The sequence below is a fragment of the Hesperophylax consimilis genome, chromosome 1, assembly GCF_061612785.1.
Source record: "Hesperophylax consimilis isolate HC1 chromosome 1, BYU_Hcon_1.0, whole genome shotgun sequence".
Taxonomy (NCBI): Eukaryota; Metazoa; Arthropoda; class Insecta; order Trichoptera; family Limnephilidae; genus Hesperophylax; species Hesperophylax consimilis.
Window position 1 is genome coordinate 47,681,946 of NC_142836.1, and position 24,002 is coordinate 47,705,947.

Consider the following 24,002-nt stretch of genomic DNA (forward strand, 5'->3'; position numbering starts at 1 on the left):
CGTCTTGGCCATATTCAGTGACGCCACTTCTTGTCAGCAACTCCACTCACAACACGATTTATAACACCGTGTAAGGGTTTAAAATGAATTATTTGACAAGAATTATTCACTTTGTAGTGACGAATTCGCAGTTAAAAACTCTCAGTTTCTTTTCAAATGCTGGGTCTTATATTCCACAGAAGAATACCATTGAATGAACCTGTCACTCAAAAAAAGCCTTCACAAATGTTAGCAAATTCATCACCAGCTTAATAACGTATTATACTTTCTACATCTTTCAAGTCAAATCTAATACACAAACTTAAGCCGACCTCACTACCAGTGGCGGTTCGTGACTTTTGAGTGTGATAGAGTGCTAAAATCGAAAAATTAGACATTATTGATGATGTTATGCACAGATTTTTTTTTATTTATTTAAGAAAATTCGATTTCTTTTATGAAGATTTTCAGAAAATTTCGGTTTGGTAGTGCACTGCACGATTTCCTGAAAATCTTCATGCAAAAAACGGAATTATTCGGTTACAACGACATGAATAATGGCATTTTTTAAATATTTAAAATCAAAACACGCCCAAAAGCGTGACTTTTGGGTGCCGCCACTGCTAAATACCACCACTTTATCCAGGATAAACATAGTTCCCAGATGTCGGTACTTCCACAGCACCATTTGTCACAAAATGACAGATTTGTAAACTAGATTTTAGCAATTCAAAGCTGTTTAAGTATTAAAAGCACGTCACTTAAAGTGCACGTAAAATTTAAAAAAAGTAATTACTGGGTATAGCACGTAAAATAAAAAAAATAACTATAAATTATTAAAATAAATTTGAAAGCACTTGACAGAAAGTAAAGTAAATTGTATTTATAGACAGACATTAATGGTTCATATTATTGAATGATTTTTTAAAGGGCTATTTTTTAATCAAACCTATTTGACATATAATGTCAAACTTCGCACATCTCTTGTTCGCTATTATCATCTGTAAATATTCCGAACAATTTTAATAAAAGGTGATAAGTAACGTTTAATGTCTATTGAAATATTCTTTAAAAGGTTCATACAAACATCAGCTTAGAGTTCAATATTTTGTACTCTGGCTCCCATTTAAATGGGGAGCAGGAGTCAACTAAGTATCATCTTACTAATATTTTGATTAGTAAGATTATAATTTTTTTTTATTTACAGTCTACCTCCATTACAGCTTTAGCTCTTTTACAGTCTTTATTTTTAAATCTTTTAAAAGATTTAGCTTTTTTATTTTATAAGCTTCGAAGTATTAAAATAATAATGGGATTAGGCAAGATGATTTTGCTTAAAAAAAAATGTGATATCATCAAAAAGGCATTCTTACCAAAAATGTACGACTACACACCTAATTCGGATATGTGGTAATTAATTTGAGGGTCAATTTAGTAATAATAATTTTATGGTGAGGATGGTAATGAATTTTAGAGTAAACAACAAATTTTTTGTAGCCATGAGGAAAAAAATATTTATGAGTACAGATTTAATTACATGCACAACATACGTAGGTCAAATGCTTAAAATAATAGATCCGTCTCTCCGAGGTCAGTTATTGATTGAATAATCAATAACCAAAAATGGTTTGGTGTGAATTTTAATTTTTTGGTTTTGATGATTAATCAATAAATTTGGCTTACCTGTTGCGTTGGGGATTTTTTAACTCTGAGAGTCATCGTTTTCTCGTAGCTCAAATCTAAGTCATTTTGGTGCAGCCTCTCTCCGAAGATATCATTAGTTTCAATAGCATTATGCTTGTTATGATAATCGTTCTTGTATGACCTGTCATATTTTCTGGGGTCCTGATCTTGTTCAGCGGTAAAATATTTGTAACCATACCCAGGAACGTATTTAACACCGAGTTCTGGGACTTGGTAACGATTTCCGTAGAAGTTATCGTTCCTGGATTCCAAGTTTTGGTAATTGGGTTCAGGTCTGTAAGATTCTTGTTTGGGTTGTTGATTGTTGTTTTGTTGTTGCTGTGTGTTTTGTGTTTGAGGGGCTTTAGTGGTTTGAGCGTAGGCACTGATGAAAGACTTGATGGGTGAAAGGGTCGTGGTAGATAGGGGAGGTTGAGGAGATTGTATCTTGGGACTGTAGACGATGTGGGTGTATCTCGGGGGAGAGGCGGGTTGCAGTTGGCCTGAGGGTTGATGGGTGGCAGCGGGCCGCGGGGTCGTTGGGGCCTGAACGGTGGGGGGCGTCCTTGTGGGGAAGTAGTGCGCCAGTTGGGGGAAAACAGGAACCCTGGTGAAAAAAAAAATTGTTAGCACTCTTCTTTTTTATAACAGTAGTAAGGGTGTTTGGTATCGCAATAGACATAATCGAAATGATATATTTTTATTTTGAAAATTTTAGAGGACCTAAAAACTATTTTCGTCGTCTGTTTTTTTAGAGAGCATAATATTACCATACATAAAATCTTGAAAAAATAACATACAGATGTACACTGCCCGTATTTTAGATGTTTATTAAATTATTCAAATGTTTTAAATGTGAAGATCACTGTCTAATATAAAATCGAGAGGTAACTCCGCATCAACGTCAGGCTCAACACATTCTAAGTGTAATGGTCGCGGAAAGAAAAAAATGGTTTTTGCATGTAACTCAAATACGCTGATTCAGAGTTATTTAGATTACTCCGCAATATAGTTAATCCTGTTACAACGATCGATTTGAAACATTTTTTTTGTGGGCTGACCTATAAGGATTGGGGTTAGGGATGTCTCCCGTGTTGTCTTCCCACGCGGGTGCCGGAACCCTGAAGGGCGGTTGTGGTGGCGGGGTGGGCGGCGCAGGCGTGGGGGGTACTATGGGGCCCCCGCTAGTGCCCCACTTCACGGAGATGCCCCCTGCGCCCGCCACGTACAGCACGGAGATTATGAAGGTTGCAAAGTTCTGAAACAAACAAAAAAAACAATTATTATTTCAATGAAATCGTGTGAAGTATTTCGTGATGTGCGCAACTTCTGTGGTAAGAAGCATTTTTCAATGTATCGATGATTTAATATGACACATGTGTAATGTGTGCAAAATGTTTTGTTATTTCCCTATACCTCTACATTGATTCCATATGATATAAGTCGAACAATTCTGGATACTTAAGAGAGCCTGTTCCTGGTGTAAAACGCACATAAAAAATCATATACTCATGATAGTGTAAGTGAGAATGAGAGCTGGGCTATTGGGCTAAATTGAACATTTGTTTCTATTCACATTTGTGTGTAAGGCACTTCTAGCTTCATCCTTTATTCTCTGGCCGCCATAGAGATTGTCATTTATAAAATATCTTTAATAAGTAAACATTTAAAATTACGACTTAAAATATCTGTGAAAAAACTTGAGTCAAAACAACTGATCCTAAAATAGACAGTTTTTTTTACAAAGATCGTGAATTTTTCTTCAGATCTACACTTTTAGTAAAAACTAACAGTAAACGAAATTTTTGTAAATTTTGTGGTCGATTTGTTTGAACAACAAAACAACTAAAAATGTTTTGATATCTACTAGTCCCAGCGAGAGGTCGTATAAGACGTCATAATTCTTGTATATCTGTCTTTTTTATACTATACTTGTGCGAAGGAAGGGGATGATCGTCCAAAACGTACGTACGAGCTCTCGCTGGGACTAAAATAAGTCACGGTGCTTGACGCTGAAAAATAAATGTTTTCGCAACAATTTTCAGTCTCCAATATGGATAACCTCATTTCGACGTTATCGAATAAATGTCACCAAGTTAGGGCCAAAAAATAGAAAATCTCCTGGCCTCGGAAAGACAATCCGACGGCTTCTAAGTATTGTTTAAATGCCACCTAGTGCTTTCACCATACAATAGAGCAATTAAAATAATACCTTTATAGGTACTGTGAAATATTGGTGAAATAACTGTTGGCATTATTTGGCGTAAGGCTACTACCATTCAATGACAGCGTAATCCTCATTGATATTTTGAACTACGTGTGTACAACAGAAAAAAATAGACAATATCTTATATTCAATTAAAAAAATTTAACTTTGAAAGATATAACATAATGTAACATTTTTTTACTGCATTCAATATAAAAGTAGGTGGTGATGTGTACATGCCTTAGGTAGGTGAAGCTGTTTACCAGTTTTTCATTGAAATTGGCATATAATTATTTTAATAACCGCAAATTAATGTATCATTCTTATTATTTGCATGTTGTTTTGAAGTGTGAGAGTTTCCCATCAGCTGCTATTTGTTTCGCAAATTTTTCGCAAAAAATGTTCAATCTATCTACATTAAGCCCGTAGGCATGATCACGTGACGGCAAAAAGTCAGAATGGACTAACCCACAGTTGAAAATAATTTAAGTGTTTTACTCATAATACCAAAAAAATATTTTGAATATTTTATATGCTTCCCAGGATTTCTAATAGTAAGATTTTTTATGTGAATATCGCACAAGAGTCCCAACTGCTCCCAACCATCTGGAGCCAATGGTTGACTAGGGCAAACCCCAATTGGGGCATGTTGTGAGGCTGAAGTGGGCAGGGAAAGGGAATGGGTAAGAGGATGGTGGGGAAGTTCCTGGCTATTCAGATCTGGTCACAAAGCTAAAGCCATTTCAAGCAACTTTTCCATTGTAAATGGTTGTCTTACACCAGGGTGATACTGAGAGTATCTTCCACTCTAGAACTTACAGCCACAAATATACCGTATATTATTTAAATAATCATATAGTGCGATAACAAAAATCAACCAAATAAAATTTACTTGCGCACCCCGGGATTTGAACCCGCGATCTTCGGATTGCTAGTTAAAAGCCTTACACCTCGACCACGGAGGCCTTCCAAGAATAAATGTGCTAGCTTTTTTTGGGAGTTACTTTACCTCCAAAGGTTTTTTCTTACCGTAAAATGCAACTTTTAATAGTTTCCAGTGACTTAACTTCTTTTGGTTACAGTTAAATCTATATATATATTTATTATTATATTTATTATATATTTATATATATAACGAGAAGTATCTGTGGCGGACAGCGTGTATCGGATTTTTATACACATCAACATTTTTGTTGGAAGTAATCGACACCGATAACAGTATATTCTCGCTCAACAAAAATATACATCGACATTTTTATTGCAAACATAGGCTCGAATTTAGCGAACAAAACAACTATACCTCAAAACTTTAAAATAAACAAACTCTATAACTCTAAAAGGAAGAAATTTGCACTAAAACCAACAATTTCACACGAACTTACACTAATTTTATCTAAATTCAAACGAACATCTTCATCTGGTATTTTATTGTTGTCATATCACAATGACAACAATAAAATACTAGACCAACTTATAGAACCGAAACTCTTCCTAGTAAACAAATCCATTATGGAAAGGAAATTTCCTTCACAATTAAAAATAGGGACTCTCATACAAATTTTTAAATCAGCAAATCATGGAAACATCAATAATTATAGACCAATTACTATTCTAAGCACTTTATCTAAAATTTAAGATATGTATAACGATCAAAAATCAACTCAACAATTATTTAGAATAAAACTAACTATTTTCACATTAAATATTTGGGTTCAGGCATAATCTAGGATCATCCAACGCCATAGACTTAGTAATTGAATATATAATAATTCTCTACACTCACAATGCATTGGCATATTCTTTGACCTTTCGACACAATAAATCGCTCACATCTTTTTAAAAAGCTACGAAAAATAGAGATTACTGAAATTTAAAAAAAAAAATACAAATCAAAATTTAAAACTTATCAACATAACCATGTTCTAGTGAGGTTAAAAATTCTAACGTAAACAAAGATGCATTGTAAAGAAATAATAAGTTTTGTGGATGATAAGGTTGTTCTAATAAATGGGAATAATTGGGCAGAAACATTTAAGAAATCAGAAGACACACTAAACAGAATAAAAAAATTGCAAGACTACACTCACTTACGCTAATAAAACCAAATTCATCACTTTCACAAAAAATATATAAAAAATACAAAAAACTCTGAAGGAAAGCTGAACTCAATAATTCATTGCTCCCATCGCTTAATTGGGCATCCTAATAATTGTCCCTCATTGGAAAACATTCACTATGTAACTTATCTAGATTTAAAAATTGATCAAAATTTAAAATGGATGACCATATTAAATATTTAAATAATAAAATTAAATAAATAAGTTATTTTTCAAAACCATTAGGAATTTCCTCAGTAAAAAAGACTTAGTAAGATCTTCATGGTTCTTTCCAAATTGCTCTTAGAATACGGTATTATCGGATGGGGTAATGCAAATGACAATATCCTAAAATCACTAATTTAAACCTAAAAAGCCACTATGGAAACTATTCTGAAAGTCCCTATAAGAATTAGCACTGACTAAATATTCAACAAACTTAACATCAAATCACTTAAACAACTCTATTCTAAAACAATAGTCTTTAACATTCATAAATACAAAATACAAGAAATAATAAGAAAACACAACTAACACACATCTTAGAAACACTAGATTTTAGGGTCAAAAACATATCCAACAAGCAACCACAAATACAAAATTTGGGCTAAAAAGCTTCCTATACTATCATACTAAATTCTACAGTAAAATCTCACCCTCATTCAAAACTCACAACAATACTTGAACATTTAAATTTCAAATAAAAAAGCTGGACACAACTCATAGGGATATTAGAAATCGATAATATACTGACACCAAATACAAACTGAAACCTTTCAATTGAACAAAAAAAAAACACTATGGAATATATTTATAATTTTTTCAGAAAAAAAAACACTGTTTAACATATTTTATATTACTTCATATTATCCACACTACTAAATTTTAATAACTTGTTAATGAAATCCTCAGCACGGGAGATCTCAGTGAGGATATCATTATATCTATTTGTTACAAAAAAAAAGATAATAAAACACTTTAGTATTATTTATTCTGATATTGATTAAATTTTGCGCACTGTGTCATATGATTTCTAAAAACTCTGTATAAAGGCATATATCCCGGGCAACGTCGGGGACTTCAGCTAGTTTTTAAAAAACATGAAAATAACTTTTAAGATTTTTTCTGGCGGTTGATTTTATCACGAATAATGTTATAACGCAAAGAAGTACCCACGTTTTCCAGTTTAATTTAGATTTTATCTGAGCAGATATTTTAATCGAGGTAATGTCTTAATATTAGAATAACTAGCTTAGAATTTCTGATTTATGTTATTTAAATTCAATGGTAGTGACTTTGAAATCTCCAGCGGGGAAAACTAGACACGCAAATTAATTATAACAAGATTGATAATTTATCAGATTTTTTTCTGTTTATCAAGCTAGATATAACCCATCTAAGAATAATATGAATACTAAACAGATTTACTCTTAACCAGAGGGGTATCATAAGTAGGTTTATAGTCCAAGTTGTGGGTGGAGGTGCTAGTTTAATGCAGTCTGTCTAAGGCAGAAGTTACCAATGGTGGGTATTTATAACCAGCCTTTATAGAAGATAACATATAACACCGAATTTTTTTATTTTTTTTATTGTATAAATAGTTAATACGTATCAACAAACAAGTCCTGCTAAGCCAATTGAATTGAATTGGCTTTTCAACAGGTGCTTAAAGTTTAGTTACATATACATTTTTATAAGTTATAATTTACATATTATATCTACAGAATCAACAATTTTTTCATACAATTTTTCATACATAATAAAGTAAATTTTTTTTTCCGATATCCAATTTTTCACCATATATTTAACCTTATTCATAGACTAACATTGCTTTATAGTGTCAGGTAATAAATTAAATATCTTCGGTATGTTGGATTCAAACGTTCTCTGTCCGTACTTATTATTAAATTTCTGAAATATTAACCCGTCATTACGCGTGAATCTAGTGCTGTATTTATGTTTTAATTTTTCTTTATGCTGCGGGGTAAATATATACTGAATTGTGATTTTTTGTCATGGAATAGCCTTAACAGGTAAAATTTTGGCACTCTGAAACAGCAACGGTGTATTATGTCTCTGTTTAAAAATATTAGGATTGATGAATGATCTGATTTTTTGCAAGTACAACCTTTCTTACCCGTTTAAAGGAATCAGTTTATTTTTAAGGTGTTTTAAAAACAAATATAAAAAGAAAGGAACATCACGTTTACTTAGGCAAGTCACATGAAAATACTTTACAGAGTAAAGTTATGGATATGCAGATCATTATTTTAATGATGGAGAAAACGGCATTTTTTGGGATAGTAGATTTATTCCAATTTAATGAAATTAAAATGACTTCTATGCACCACTATTTAATCAAAATAATCGAGAAGTTTCGAAACCAACATACTGAAGATAAAATTATACATTACATTTTCTGATATTTTTATTTTATGTTTATATTTTTTGAACGTACATAGGAAATTTTATTAATATATAAAATTATATATAGGACGTACATAATTTTGAACGTACGTCCTATATTATATTTCTACGAATATATTTTTTTTTAAGTATACGCTTATCTTGAAGAAGAACCCATTAGTTTCGAAACATGTCGATTGTTTTGATTAAATTAAATTGTGGTGTGAACAAAGTATTTTATTTTCATCAAATTATTTAGTCATAGTATTTTATTCCTATTTATTTTACGAATATTAAATTTGCTTGTTGTTTTAAAAGTGTTGGCAGTGACGACAGAGTATTATAAAGGCATGCTCATCGCATTAAATTATAATAACTATCTACAAAAATACATTGTAATTGAAAGATACAGTACGGAGATACTGTGTATAAACAATGTGAACGGTTAATCCTTGGAGCGACTGGATGAGTTTGTGAGCTTTAGGTAGTATACAGGGCGTAGACTTCCTGTATAAGCATATACCCGAAATACTATAACCGGCGATTTCTGAGAATTTGAAGGAAAAAATGTAGATGTTATTTTGCTGTCCGAAGACATTTTTTCAATGAAAAAAACTCAATAAACGAAAATTTCATCACATGTCGCCACTGGGTCTAACTTAGCGCATCGCGTGATACCCATTCCGTATATTTCCAGCAGCACTGTACAGCCAGGACAGTGCGTGTACCTCGTGATCCGTTGCGATGTGTAGCAGTAATAGCAGTATGGTAGATTTTTTTTTAATGAAAAAAAAATATCGTCGGACAGCAAAACATAAAACGTACATTTTTAATCCAGATATGCTCAGGAAACGATGGTTGGAGTCTTTCAGGTAAGTGCTGATACGCCCTGTATATTATATTGACGAGAAACTGGAAGACTGATATGAATTGTAGAACTGACGATGGGCGAAGAAAGAAGTGCGAGGAAGAAGCGGTTGGTGGAAGAAAAAGTCAACAATTTGGAAAGTGATAATCAAAATAGAAGTTTATGGAGTTCTCATAGATGACGAAAAGAGTATTTGCTCTATGTCCTTCCCAGCTTGGAATAATAGTGAGTCAAAAATATATTACATCAAAGGTAGATTATATAGATATTTATTTGAATAAGTTATTAACTTTGAAATATTTGAAAGCCCTTGGTTAAAAGTGAGTATGAACTTCAATGAGACTGCGTATAACAGTTAATGTTAGATAACAAAATGTTCTTATAACGGTTATTGACAACGGACAAAGTAACTTAGTGCAAATGGTAACAAGTCCGTAAGCGGTACAAAACTGGAGACATATTGTATAAAGAAATGAATATAAATAATATGATTCGGTTCCTGATCACGACTGCGTCCACAGGTTTGCTTCCAAATTTTTATCTGTAATGAGAGCAATATTTTATTGTGACCGTTATCTAAGAATTTTCGAAAGTTTTAGTTAGCATTAAACATACTAATATATATTGAACAGCTTTAATTATTGACATTCTGTATATTAAATAATGGGCGTATACAGAAATTTTTTCTAGCATTTAATTCCACTTGCGGAAAACACGTAAATTCCGGGAAAATAAGTATAATATGTTGTAAATTGAATATAAATGACAACATATTATACTTATTATATGGGGAAAAATATCTATTACAATGGTGATTTATTTGTTTTAAAAAAAATGTTTTTTTATTGGTTTCCTCGGCAAACAATACCGAAATACTCAACTATATATAACTATACTCAGAGTTGCGACATCGTTTTTATTTTTATTTTTAAATAACGTGCCTTTACATTTTTATCCTTTATCCGTAGCTCGTGGATGAAACAATGTTTCGATCAGATAACATTAAGCGTTCATGAAGCCAGTGCTCACTGCTTACTGATTCAGATGACAACGCTTTGAGCTGTTGTTCCTCCGGATATCAGACAAATAAACAGATTATCCGTTTAGTTGTTAAAATAACAGAAATCCGATCATGAAAACATTGCATTTGCTATTGTGATTAATATGTAATTAGCGCCATCATTCAAATGTTCTGTTGTCATCTGATAGACGTTGCAATCTTTGAAGAACATCAACACGTAATAATACATTATTTGTGATTTAGTACAAGAACACCATTAACCTAATTGTACCACACTTATAAACAATAAGTATAATTGCTTGTTAATATTGATTACATTTTAACGAGAAGGAATAGCCTATAATTTGATATTTGAAGTCTCAACGTTTTTCTTGAAAATCTTGCAATTTAAACATTAGCTCAACATTTACGTTTAGTAAATATACTAAGAAAACCCTCAAGGCATGGGTGCTGTAGTTTTCTACGTGCGTTCATAAAAAACCATATACATAAAACATCTCATCAATTCGAATCAATCATAATAAAAGCATTGCAAAACGTCAATCCCATATAGAGGATAATATTGAGATGTTAAGAAATTGAGAACGCGCTGATTTTCCATAAAATTATGCGAATTTGCCAACTTACTAATTTGGCCGTTCTATAAAATGATTTACGTTCTTGTTAACCGACTCCTGTAGTTACGTGGTCAATACATCAGACTTAAGATATGGTTTTACAGAATCCTGCTGACATTACTAAATCATTTTCTTTCTAATAACTCAGTAGCGCTCTGTTAAACTTAATATTACGATCGGACTACTTTGCCTACTTATTTATGAATGTTATAATTTTTACATAAACTTTAAAAACATTAATGTTAATAAAAAAATACATGATCATATTATATTATATAAGAGAATTATTGGAAGTTCGTGTCGTTTTTAATAAGGGATTAGGTCGATGCTTTTAATTAACTCGCTCAGTATTAAATTAACTATTTGTTCATAGTTCCATTTATTATTCTAAAGAACTAATAAATACACATCTTTATAGGGTGTAATAAAACATGATGGCTATCGATGTTCTTTTGCTATAAGTACTAAATTATGAGCTGCTTGCTTACCACTTACCACTTGAAGATTGGACCCGGATTCACGCGCACTCTATGTGACAGGTGAAAAAGAACTACACAAGTAAAAAACGTTTATTTTAATTTTAATAAGATCCTTTATTTTACGCTTGCTAGGTCTGTATTTTTCGCTCATGCCATTTAAAACACCTCCCCAAGGTTCTACAAAAATAAAACCAATTTAGCGAAATAAAAACCGTGATATAATGCCATTTTCCTTTTAATTTGGTGTTATTTCTCGAACACCTTTTTATATTTCACTGGTTTCATTGCTTTTGTCCTCTTCGGGGATCGGAAATAACTCGGTACTTTAAAAAATTACATTAATTATATAAAAATTAACAAAAAATTGAAGAAGTCGGCTAACTTTTGTGGTAAATTTTATTTCAAATTAATGATTTTACTTTATACTATTTGGTATCTCGCCTAATTACTAATATTTGAGGAAGTAGTTTAAAAACATCAAAAAGTATGTTGTTACCAAAGAAAAACAGCCGGGTTAATACGAGAATTTCTGTGAAAAAGTTTAAATGAATTCTTCCGCATAAAATGAATGAAACGTTTTGAAGCACATTTTCCTTCCTCATTGCCATTCCTTGAGGTGTGTTACTTGTAAGGCAATCGACGCCAGACTTATTGTTACCTAACCAAATCAGACTAGAGACGTGTTCAGAAAATGGATTTCGCCAGGAGAAACGGGTTGCAAAATTCTAAACAGGGTCCCACCATGCAAATTTCATTTCAACCAACTGCAGTCACTGAAGACGATGTTGTTATTATTTGTTTATTGCTCTGTAGAATGTGCATAATTGTTTGTACACAGTTGTTCTCACGGCGCTTCTACGAAAAATAATACACCGTGAAAATTGAGCTAATTCCTAGGAAATATTTTATTTTGTGTTTCTAAGCAGATGTTTATCACATTCTCATAAAGGTGTACAAAAATGTAATATTTATCATCCATTTCCAACTATTTACCGATTTATTTGAGGTGTATCCCCGTGAGGAGACAATAATTAAGAAATTAGTAAAAAATATATAAAAATAATTATATTTGCCTGATAGCGTTACATATTTTTTTTTATTATTACTTTTAAACACCCAAAAATAATTTACATGCAATGAAGTTCATCTTTTAATGAAAATATCTTATAATAGTTATAAAAATACTAACTAACATAAAATATAACAGTTTAAAAAAATCTATAATAATATTAATATATTTGGTTTACAACTAAGATTTCTACTTATGTCTTCAATAATTCAACGTATGCGTTCGATATTGAAAGTATTTTTTTCATCTGTGCTTTTTTTATTTTTATTTGTTATACTTGGTTAACAACTTAGTTCTTTATCTAGGTTTTTTTTCTTTTATCCCCGTTCGCTACAGTTAGGCACAAAATATTTAAATTTTATAATAAATTGTATTGACAAACCAAAGCCAGTATTCTATTAAAATCTAGCCTAGTGGTACTATTTCTAAGTAGCCAATACAACGCATTAAAGTATTTCAGCATCAAAGGCGTGCCACAGAATGCACAGTTAGGTACGAGTATTATAGGTTAATCATCATTCATGTAAAAAGGACCAAAGCTTACAGAAGGAGTTTCTTAATAACATGGCCGGGTTTTAAGACGTTTCACACAAACCTAGCTCTAACATACATGCGTTTCATACAAATATATTTTAAATTAAGTATGAAAAAAATCCTCGTAAATTAGTGTAAGAACGATTTCACAACAGCATAGCATTACATTGGGTTCTCATATGATGGCGCCTTGTTTGTAACGTTGATGGGGCTAGTGATGGTATAATTAAATGCTTAACCCACATAATCTCCCAAGGTTCTTATGCTAAATTGTTAAAGTAATTGACGTGTCTAATTAAGTGGATCTCATTAATATGAACTCTGAGGCCGAGTCTTGAGTTTTATTAACCATCTTAAAATCAGGTTCACAAATAGTTTACCCAGTTGATCGACGCGTAAGATGTGGACATTTTTAAAATCCTCTGTACTTATTATTTGATTTATTACGTGCAAATAACAGAACATGCAAACCTGCTACCCACTAGAAAGAATTATTCAATTAAATGTGGTGTCTAAATTTATCACAATAAATTATGTTAATTCTCGAATTAAAACGTTTAAAATACATCCTATGTCATGGTCACGATGAGTAATGATATTATCAAATGTAACTTTCTCTGAATATATAATTTTGACGTATTTTCAACAGAAGGTTACTCCTTCCCAGGAAGTTTACTGAATCAAAGGTTACAAATCACTTTATTAAATTTATAATTAAAGAAAATTGTAACTTGAATCTTGTATTAAATCTACAAAAAATTATAAGGCTTATTCAAAGAAATTTTAGCAAACATTAACTCTTATTTATGATATTATTTTGTTATGAAACTGTTATATTTATCAAATTATTGTCTTAATTCTGAATAAACAAATTAGACGAAATTCACCTTAGAGGAAAAATTCCAAAAAATAACGAATATTAGAAAAAAATAAGATAATAATATTGCAATTCAAAAAGCTTACCATTTTTGAATGTGCGACGAGCTGCATTTTATAGATATATTGTTATTGTCTATCACTTTAAATATTTTCTAGAAATTTGTGCACGGATTCACTGTTAATCAGAACAAAATCACTTTTATATCACATCTGTTAACTGGTAACTCACTGATCTCTGAAAAGGAAACATCACATTTATTTACACATTCTTCTCAAAAATTTTTCTTCACTAAATTATTTATATTTCGTAAGAGGTTTTGTTAGTTTTGTGCTTTTGTATTGAAATAGATTTTTTGTTTAATAATCACTAACTTTGAAGGTATTTTATTTATATTGTTTCAGATTCATTTGTCCCATAGATAGTTCTAAAGCTTGGTTTTTCACCAAATACGCCAAATCCCATATTTGAATAAGATTAAGTAATAACCTGACGACGAAGATTTAAATTATTTAGGCCAGAAATGCTTCACGTCAAGTAAAATCTATCGAAAAATTTGGTGAATATAAAATGTAACAAAGCAATTCTGCTGATAAGATCGTGTTACTTGTAGCGCATAATGAAATATAGCACAGCGTAATGTTATAGTTTTGTCTGATTATGAAAATAACAAACAACAATGCTATCATTGTATGATCTGAAATATAAATGCTTAGAGTTATTTTAAGCATTTTCCATCATTACTTCAGATTACTTCTCTATTACTTGACGGTTTCAGTGATCGAGGAGTACGGCTCGCGACTACACGCTTAAAATAATGCTAATTTATTAAAAATTCTCTTCAAATTATTCGTATTCCTGTTAAAAACGAGACTGCAGGCCTTTAACGAATGAATTGACCGAATTCCTAATAAACTACCTGAAACAGACGAATGTGTTATATCGACGTCATTCATAAAAAATCGAATATTTTCGCATTTCGTCATTATGTAATATCAGAATAAATGCAACTCCATGAAAACGTGTTCCGATATATCATAAGAGTAATTATAATTTATTAGGAAATGGCCTGATATCATATTTTATGTGGATTCTAATAAATCAGCAATACTCATTTGTCGCCGTGTACCAATCCGAAGTTTGCGGGATCGAATGTGTCGGCGTGTGCAAGGAAATTTTAATTAATTAATTTTTTAATGCTCCACAATTAATTCATTCAAAATAATGTAGGTATTATACTATACTTGCATTGAAACAATGAAATTAATTGAACATTGCTTAAATCTAGACCAAACGTGATTGGTTACCAGATCTGAATAGCCATGTACATCCCAGCCTTACTTTTCCCCCCACAACCTTCAGCCTCACAACACACCTCAATTAGGGATATATACTATAGTCTTCAGACGGATGGGAGCAGTTGGGACTCATCTGCGGTATTTACATAAAAAAATCAAAACATAACCGTTCTCTGAACTTATATATAAAATTGTTCAACTGATTTTTAGTACAATACAATAATATTATCGTGGTATGTACAAAGTGCAGCTATGCTGAGAAAATATCTAAAAAGACTAAAAACGAAGACCGTTAATTTCGGGAGAGTTAAAAACCGCAACAATCTAAGATGAATTCGTGTTTTTGTCAATGGTAAAAATTTATGCTTCGATTATTTTTGTCACCTGATGCTTCATCTGCCCGAACAACTTTCTTCTATATAAAAACATTGACAAACAAGTCATAAAACGCTATCATTTGTACATCGATTGACATAATATTATGAGCCTTGTAAGCTCGGATTAAAGTTAAGCTTGGCTTTGAGGTTTATAAAAACAGGGCCTACATCAGAGTTTATTATTTATTCTAATACGAGTATTAAGTAGATCATTACTTAAGTATTTTGAAACAAGTTTTGAAATATTTGGTCATACCACATATTTTCTAGTTTTAAACACATCTATGTAGCACACATAAAACGTAAAAGACAATATAAAAGGGCCACTTCATAATTTATTACAAGCGATAACGAGTTGTAAGGTCACGTTTATAAGCTCTTTATGACCCTGTCGATATGAATAACCGGAAGGTGCTTTACACTGGTTACGGGCAGTATTTTTTTCAGTTCAAGTTTTAGTGACATACATACTTAGTTACTCTTTTATGAGGATACCCCCGCCCTGAATGTTTAGCTTCTGGTTCCGAATACGACCAAATATATTTCTTGTCTCCTTCCTCTTGATTACATCGAAATTAAATGAAAAAAGTAGGCTCTACTTTCAAAGATTCAAATTTTTGTTTTTTATGTGAATTTCGCAAAATATTCCCAACTACTCCCAATCGTGTGGAGCCATCCGCTACGACATCCCCTATTGGGGTATGTTGGGAGGCTGAAGGTAGTGTGGAGGATGAGAAGATGGGGAAGAGGAAGGCGGGGAGGTATCTAGGGTTCCATGATAACTCAGCACAGTGACAATTCAAAACACTTTTAAAAAGTGATATAAAGTCATTAGAAACTATTAAAATATTTTTTTTAACCTAACCTAACCTTCATAACCCAGTTAATAAAGTTTTTGTTACATCACTTTCCATGACTTTATATTACATTTTAAAGATGTGATGAATTATTATTGTGATGATTTATCCGGTTACCGTTCGATTGTATCATGACTCTTGGGTTTTGGGTTGTGTTCAATTGTCTTAGGTTGGGTTGTGTTCAATTGTATCACGATTCTTGACCTGTCTAATAACTAGCCGAGTGTCCCACACATTATCGAATCACCTATCCAATAGATCAAATCAAAAATAAATAATACTGCCATATAGAAAGTTGATTTACTCCTACCCTAATAATAATGTTGTACCCATCGATTCATTTACCTAAATCAATTCCACAAGATCAGATGAGTGGTCAAAAGATAATGAACCGTTAAACATAGGTGAATCCACCGCAAGCAGACCTTGCCTTGCTGTGCGCGCCTATTGAGGTTTATGCTATTGAAGGTGACACGGGCGCAGATTGCGGTTATGGTCATTTTTCAAATTCTACAAATTAATGCACTTGAAATCAAAATATGTGTAATACTGACACTATAATGCGTTTATTGTGAAGTTAATAGACCTGGCTTGAATATTTATTTATAAACTGTTGAATTTATTGGGTGTTAAATATGAATTGTATGGTGCATGAGATATGTGCAATAATGGTAATATTGAGTGACTCTAATAGAGTCCCCTGTTCTCAAGTCAGTGGGACTATAGCATCCCCAATTCGGAATATATTGTGAGGCTGTAAATAGTAGTAGTAGGAGAGGAAGGTAGGGAAGTGATTTTTTTTTTAAACTGCGCCATACAAATTATACCATTATTATTATTTTGTAAATCTAACCAAATAGCATTAATTATTTAATTATAATAGTAACCTTCATATTTTCTTCAATTACGAAAACCAAAATTGTGTACAAATTTGTTAATTGATTTAGTTTCAACTTAGAGAAACAAAAGATAACTAACGACATCATAAACAAATTTATTCCCTTTTTAGTGTCAAAAAGTAGATGCGGTATGCCAATGTTCATTTAAGTTATTATTCCGATTAGACATTGTCAATTTATTAGTTTTTTTAACTCGTACGTAACCGTCTGACGTTTAGGAATGTCAGTTCACAGACATATGCGCTAGTGTATCAATATCAGTATGGGTATCAACAGCGCGACCGTGCTCGGTAAATCGGTATAAAATCATCGGTAGTTACGTTTATCGATCGAATATGTGTAAAGTTATTGATTTCACTGTGCTAGATCCCCCGAAGGGTAGTTTAGAAAGCTAAAAAATAACTAAAACTACATTAAAAAACTTCGCTATTCATTTATTGTTTTTGTGTTTAATTTATAGAACTCCATTTATTTTTTTTTAAATTTAATGTAAATCAAAATTAATAATATAATTGTAAATTTCTGCAAGTATTTTTGGTTTTTATTATTGTTACAGCTGTTTCGGCTTTCAAAGTCATTTACAAACTGTGGTTAAATCCACGTTTAGACGAATTTTTTTATATGATTCTATTTTACCCCCTCCCAATTTAAAATGATTTATAACCGGTTAAACCGATTTACTGATAAAATAATTGTGACAATAAATTTCATATTCTGTGGGGGTATTTTGAAGTCTGTTTTTTACTGTCACTTTTAAATCTCCCTTCGCTGGGTTTTGAACTCTCGATGGCCACAGAATCAAGGATCTTATAACTCTGCGAGAAATGTTGTCGATACTCGAAGTTATCGAGAATAAAATCGCCATCCAAAAATATTTTAGCATACAATAAACACAGATGATGCAATTCATAGTAAGTACCTAATACTAGAAGTGGGCACGACGTGCTTTATAACAGCGCTTCACCTAATAGTAATTCTCGGAAACAATGTAGTATATTATTTAAATTTCAAGATTCTTGGCAAGCATAAAACCACCATAAAAGGCCTATAATTAAAACATCACCAGTTCTAGGTTGAAAACGCCTTGCAAGGTATTACAACAAATATATGGATGAACCAGCAACCGGTTTCGGACAGTGGTTTTACATCTTCGTTAAAAAGCTCATATCTGTTTGCTTATTATTTCGCAAGCAAAACTAATAAATTCTCGAACGCTGGAAATTGTGCATTTTGGAAAGATTTTCTGTCAAGATTTTCTAGGCCAACGTCACTTTTTTAAACTTGCAGTGTAATTTCAAAAATTTCCATATTCTGGTTCATTGTTCTATTTTCTATTTTGGAAGGCGGGTTTAAGTAAATCTTATTACTTGAATCGTTACTTGAAATGGCTTTAGCCGTAGTTGGTAACTAGATCAGAATAGCCAAATACTTTTAAAGCACCACCTTCCTCTCCCCCATCTCCTTCAACTTCCCACTAACTTCAGCCTGACATATACCCCAATCGGAGATGCCACAGCCTCACTGGCTTCAGACGGTTGGGAGCAGTAGTCCAGTCAAGATGTACATCCGTGCTTGCAAAAGGTCCAGTCATTCTGAATTTTTTATATGTTGTTAGGACCTAAACCAGTATTAAAAAAAAAATTTTGCAACTTCGAAAGTGCTGTGCGAGCGGCGGTGGACCTAAAAAACCAGGAAATTTTCGGATTTTTTTCAGTTTTTGCTCAATATCTCAGTAAAGGAAGGGTCTGACCGGTGTAATTTGTACACATACTTTTAAAGAAGACTAAATTTGCTATAATTTGAGACCAAAGCAGGCTATATAAAGCCATTGGTTTTCAAGATACAGTTCTTCAAAAATAGGCAATTTTTTCCAAAAAGTGAAATTTTTTCGAAATGGCCACTTATTTTGTAAAATAATTTCTAAAATACGCATCTCACGTCAAATATTGTATGAAATAAAGTTGTTGTAAATTTAATAAGCTTTTATTTGAGACTAAATTGATATCTGTAGACTAAACGGTTCTCTCAAAAATGGCAGATAACCAAAAACAGTCATAAGTGGGTTTTGGGTGAAATGCAAATAAACTGTTCTCGCGTCTTTTTATGGTTTTATTGTGCTGTGAAGTAAATCCATTAATCATCGTGGGTTTATCCTAGGGTTATAATATAATTACAACTTTTTCAAATTTCAAGTACCCATTAGTACCTATACCCATGGGTACCCATATGAATGGGCACGCATATTCACGAGCTGTTCGAGCCCACATTTTGGCAAACCTCACACTGGCCAGCATTGTTTTTTATGAGGTTGACATAACTCCATAGGAGCGAGACGAGACTGAAAAATTGCTGCGAGACACTGAAAGGTCTCTCACTATATCAGCAGAAGAAATTGATACCTACCAAATACTAAAGGCAAAATTTAAAAGTGCCTTGGAGAAAATTAAAGCGAATGGTCCAACATCACAGTTGTGGGTCCAATACTTTCGTATGACCACTTTGATAAAACTATTCATCCAGGCAGAGCGTGCTGGTGATTGGAACCTTCATTTGTACACTTTCCACAAGATGCTCCCTTTTTTCCACGCAGCTGGACATTTTTTGTATGCTAAGAGCGCGCACCTCTATCTTCAGGATATGAAGCTCTATAAGATCGGATGGATAAAAGTGAATACGACATGTTCACAAAAGGATCCTTTACCATTCACCGGTCTGACAAGTTTTGGTCTGGGTTGTGGTCAGACCTAACAATTGAGCAGAAGCTGATGCGATCCATGAAAACCTACGGTGGGTTGACCCAAGGAAGAGGAATCTCCGGAAGTGTTCTGGCAAGGTGGACAACAGGAATGGTGTTTATGTTGAACATTTGTGAAGAACTGGAAAGTTTTTGCAGCTTATCATGTCATACTGGAGAGCAGCATGTGGACATGAGACCTTCTCGAATCATCCGAGATAATAGTGATGTGGAAAAACTAAAAAACTGGTTTGCTCTCCACCCTCCATTTCCCAAAACTGACAGTTTAATTTCTATCAGTAGTGGTTTACTGGCAGGTCCTGAAATTAATTTCCACACAGCCCAGAGAGTTGGAACGGAAGGAGTAATGAAAATTGTGGGGAAAATGTACGACAAGGTAGTAATAAAACGGAAAAATAAAGTTACCACGCTGGCATCGATCACCTCAACCGTTAAACTGCCGGACAAAAACAAAAGAGTGGCTGTGGATCCGCTCATAATTTTTCAGCGAGTGTGTATTGCAAAGAAATCTGAACAGGATTTACAGGATGACTTCAAGTATGAGTTGGCCCCGTTCCCGATGTCTCTGTTCAATGAACAAGGGATGCGCAAGGGCACTAAATCTACTCTGTACTCTGCCTTCACTCCTCTTTCCAGCCACACGCCGATAGGTGCCAGCACTCACGTCATTTTGGATGTTGGCTACCTCTTGCACAAGGTCGTGTGGCAGCGGAAGAGCACGGTTCGAGCACTTTTGGCGCGTTATACCACCTACGTCCGAAACCACTTTGGGAAGAACGTCTCCATCGTTTTTGACGGCTACCCCGAAGATGCTACCAAAAGAAAACACCAAAACAGCGGAATGACTCCGGCGCTACGCAGCTCATTCCAGCTACGAATTGACTTTCGATGAATCCACAGTAATTCAAATTGCTCAAGAGCATGTATTGGGCAATGAAAACAATAAGAGACCCCTTATAACTCTTCTCTGTGACGCCTTTCAGAAGGAGGGAGTAGAAATGGCTGTTGCCGAAGAAGATGCTGATCGAGAGATCGTCATGATGGCGTTATCAAAAAGAGCAGATGCCGATCGGGTCGTCATAGTGGGAGAAGGTTTCTCAATGGTTTAGGCGTTGAAGAGACAAACGTCTATCTTCAGAAGAGCACGAAGGGTGAAGCTGGTTGCTGTCACTACTCTACGACCTCCTACAACAACCAGGACTCCCGACAATTACCAGGAACGGTACTATTTACCCACGCGTTTGCCGGGTGCTCTACCACCTCAGCACCGTTTGGCCAAGGAAAGACCAAAATCAGAACACTTCTGAGCAAGAGTGAACCACTTGCTGAGCAAGTGGAGGTCTTCCTTCGGCCAGACTCTACCCCACAAGCCGTGAGTGAAGCAGGCATCAAGTGCTTCGTGGCTCTATATGGGGGTGACATCGCGAGGGATACTTTGTATTTCCTGAGGTATAAGACGTTTGTCACTTCAACAAACATAAACCTCGCCCGTTTGCCACCATGCAGCAAGGTGCTACCTCCAAGTGCAGAAGTGGCGGGGAGTCAACTTGAATCCCACTGAATGGGGGTGGAAGCTGTCTTCTCAAGGACTCACCCCCATCCCCACCACGATGGATCCCGCACCTCCTGCTCTTTTGCGAAAAATTTCGTGTAAATGCAATAAAGGATGCTCTGGGAGCTGCTCGTGTAGAAAGGCTGGGCTCCATTGCTCAGTCCTCTGTCAGTCATGCGGTGGCAAATTTTGCATTAACGTCCCGGATGTGGAGCTGAAATGCTCGGACGATGAAGATGACCCGACTACAGACTGGGCGCCTCTCCCAGCTAAGATAAAAAGAAAGACATGATTTGGCAACCAAGACACAATACCTACATGATTTATATTAGTTTTATTTTTTGTGTACATGTAATTTGTCCTCATAGTAGGTACCATGATGTTTGTACAAGCATTTTGGTATGTAGGAATATAAAACAATGTTTGAAGATGACGTAATTCCCGATAGATGTAATATCTTTTCTTTTTTTCATCAAAAATCTGTTAACTGTTTGATAAATAAAACCATAAAAAGACGTGAGAACAGTTTATTTGCATTTCACCCAAAATCCACTTATGACTGTTTTTGGTTATCTGCCATTTTTGAGAGAACCGTTAAGTCTACAGATATTAATTTAGTTTTAAATGAAAGCTAATTAAATTTACAACAACTTTTTTTCCTATAATATTTGACGTAGGATGCGTATTTTAGAAATTATTTTACAAAATAAGTGACCATTTCGAAAAAATTGCACTTTTTGGAAAAAATTGCCTATTTTTGAAGAACTGTATCTTGAAAACTAATGGCTGTGTATTTCTTAATTTGGTTTCAAATTATAGAAAATTTAGTCTACTTTAAAAATATGTTTAACATTTATACCAGTCAGACCCTTCCTTTACTGAGATATTGAGCAAAAACTGAAAAAAATCCGAAAATTTCCTGGTTTTTTAGGTCCACCGCCGGTCGCACAGCACTTTCGAAGTTGCAAATTTTTTTTTTTAATACTGGTTTAGGTCCTAACAACATATAAAAAATTCAGAATGACTGGACCTTTTGCAAGCACAACCCCCTTTTCATGTTTAACTTGACTGGACTACAGGGAGAGTTGGGACTTGTGCACAAAATAATATTAAAATAATCAAACTACCTATTTTTAAATACATGGTGAATGGGTTTCGATTATTACAAGAATCTTCTTTTAATAATCAAGGGATCAATGAAAATAGAAGTGGGACACTAATTTAAAATAATATAGAATTAGTATCACGAACTAGGTTCCAGGTATTTCATAAAATGCCAACGAAACGTAGAAAAAATCCTATTGACGATATGGGCTACGTTGTTTTATGCGTGAAAGAAAAATAATAAAAAACGAGTTTTTGTGTACATCGCACTGATGATATGAACTAGTGTACTATACTACATGCTTGCGCATTACTGACTTAGAGGTCAACCGGTCTGTCTCTGTGCGTTGCATCGGTCGCATCTCGCCAGCATCTTGCAATAACTCAATGCACGAGTTTGTAAACAACGTACCTGCACTGGAGACTGTTCCCTACATCACCTACACTGTACAGTAGAGTAGGCTCAGTGGACCAGCATTACAACACGAGATGATTCTTGCCTGATCTAGTTAAAGCGCGAATCATGTTCTACCAGTTGACATTTATGAACGAGAAATTTGCATACACAATATTAATATGTATGTGGGATGTTGATAGCAGAAGCGAGCTATTTTTATTACTTATTTTTAGAAACCGTTTTTTCTCCATTAAAAACGTTATATTAGGGGAATAATGTAAACACAAAAGAAAGAACAATTAAAACAGTTGAAAAATAAGTTTATATAAATTTAATTTTTCAACTCTTGGCTCAGAAGGAAGTAAAAAATTCTGAAACAAATGAATGTTACACGCTGAACCTACTCGTGACGTTTTTTTACGTAACAATGTGACAAAACGTATGTAACCAGGTGGAGGTCAATGGTTTTTCATTGTTCATTCATTTGGCCGTATTTCACGTACGTAGCTCACGCATAAATTATTATTATTCAAACAGCCGAATTTTTCATGAAAGGATTAAGCAAAAATGTAATTTTTTGGGGGGAGAAATTATCCAACGAAAATAATTACACTTTATTATACTTTAATTTAATTATACTTTAAATATACGTAGCTTAGTTATTTTTTAAAATTGTAATTTTAAAACCTCCGTGGTCAAAGGGTGAGGCTCTCCACTAGCAATGTCGCGGGTTCAAATCCTAATGTGAGCGTGTTTGGTGACATAGCAGGGGTACCCGTATTGTTGGGTTGAAGATTGTCTTGGCAGAGGACGCGTTTGCCCACCAATTATGTGGCGCTTCGGATTTGAAGAGACTGATGGTGGAAGATCGTTTTACCTTTCCAGAGGGGACTCTCTCGACCAATCGGCTTGCACCGTAGTGGTAAGG

General features: G+C 33.7%; 1 protein-coding gene across 2 annotated transcripts in view; it reads right to left on the reverse strand.

The window, feature by feature from the left end:
* Window positions 1-24,002, reverse strand: part of GV1 (nuclear protein GV1) — a 72,198-nt gene that overhangs the window by 2,800 nt on the left and 45,396 nt on the right. For both annotated transcript variants that reach the window (XM_089639628.1, XM_089639637.1), the window contains exons 2-4: window positions 13,922-14,072; window positions 2,724-2,920; window positions 1,663-2,269 (exon numbers count right to left, since the gene is read on the reverse strand). In XM_089639628.1, the coding sequence (XP_089495754.1) occupies window positions 1,663-2,269; window positions 2,724-2,920; window positions 13,922-13,948 (831 nt within the window). In that variant the 5' untranslated portion in view covers window positions 13,949-14,072. The remainder of the gene's footprint in view (window positions 1-1,662; window positions 2,270-2,723; window positions 2,921-13,921; window positions 14,073-24,002) is intronic.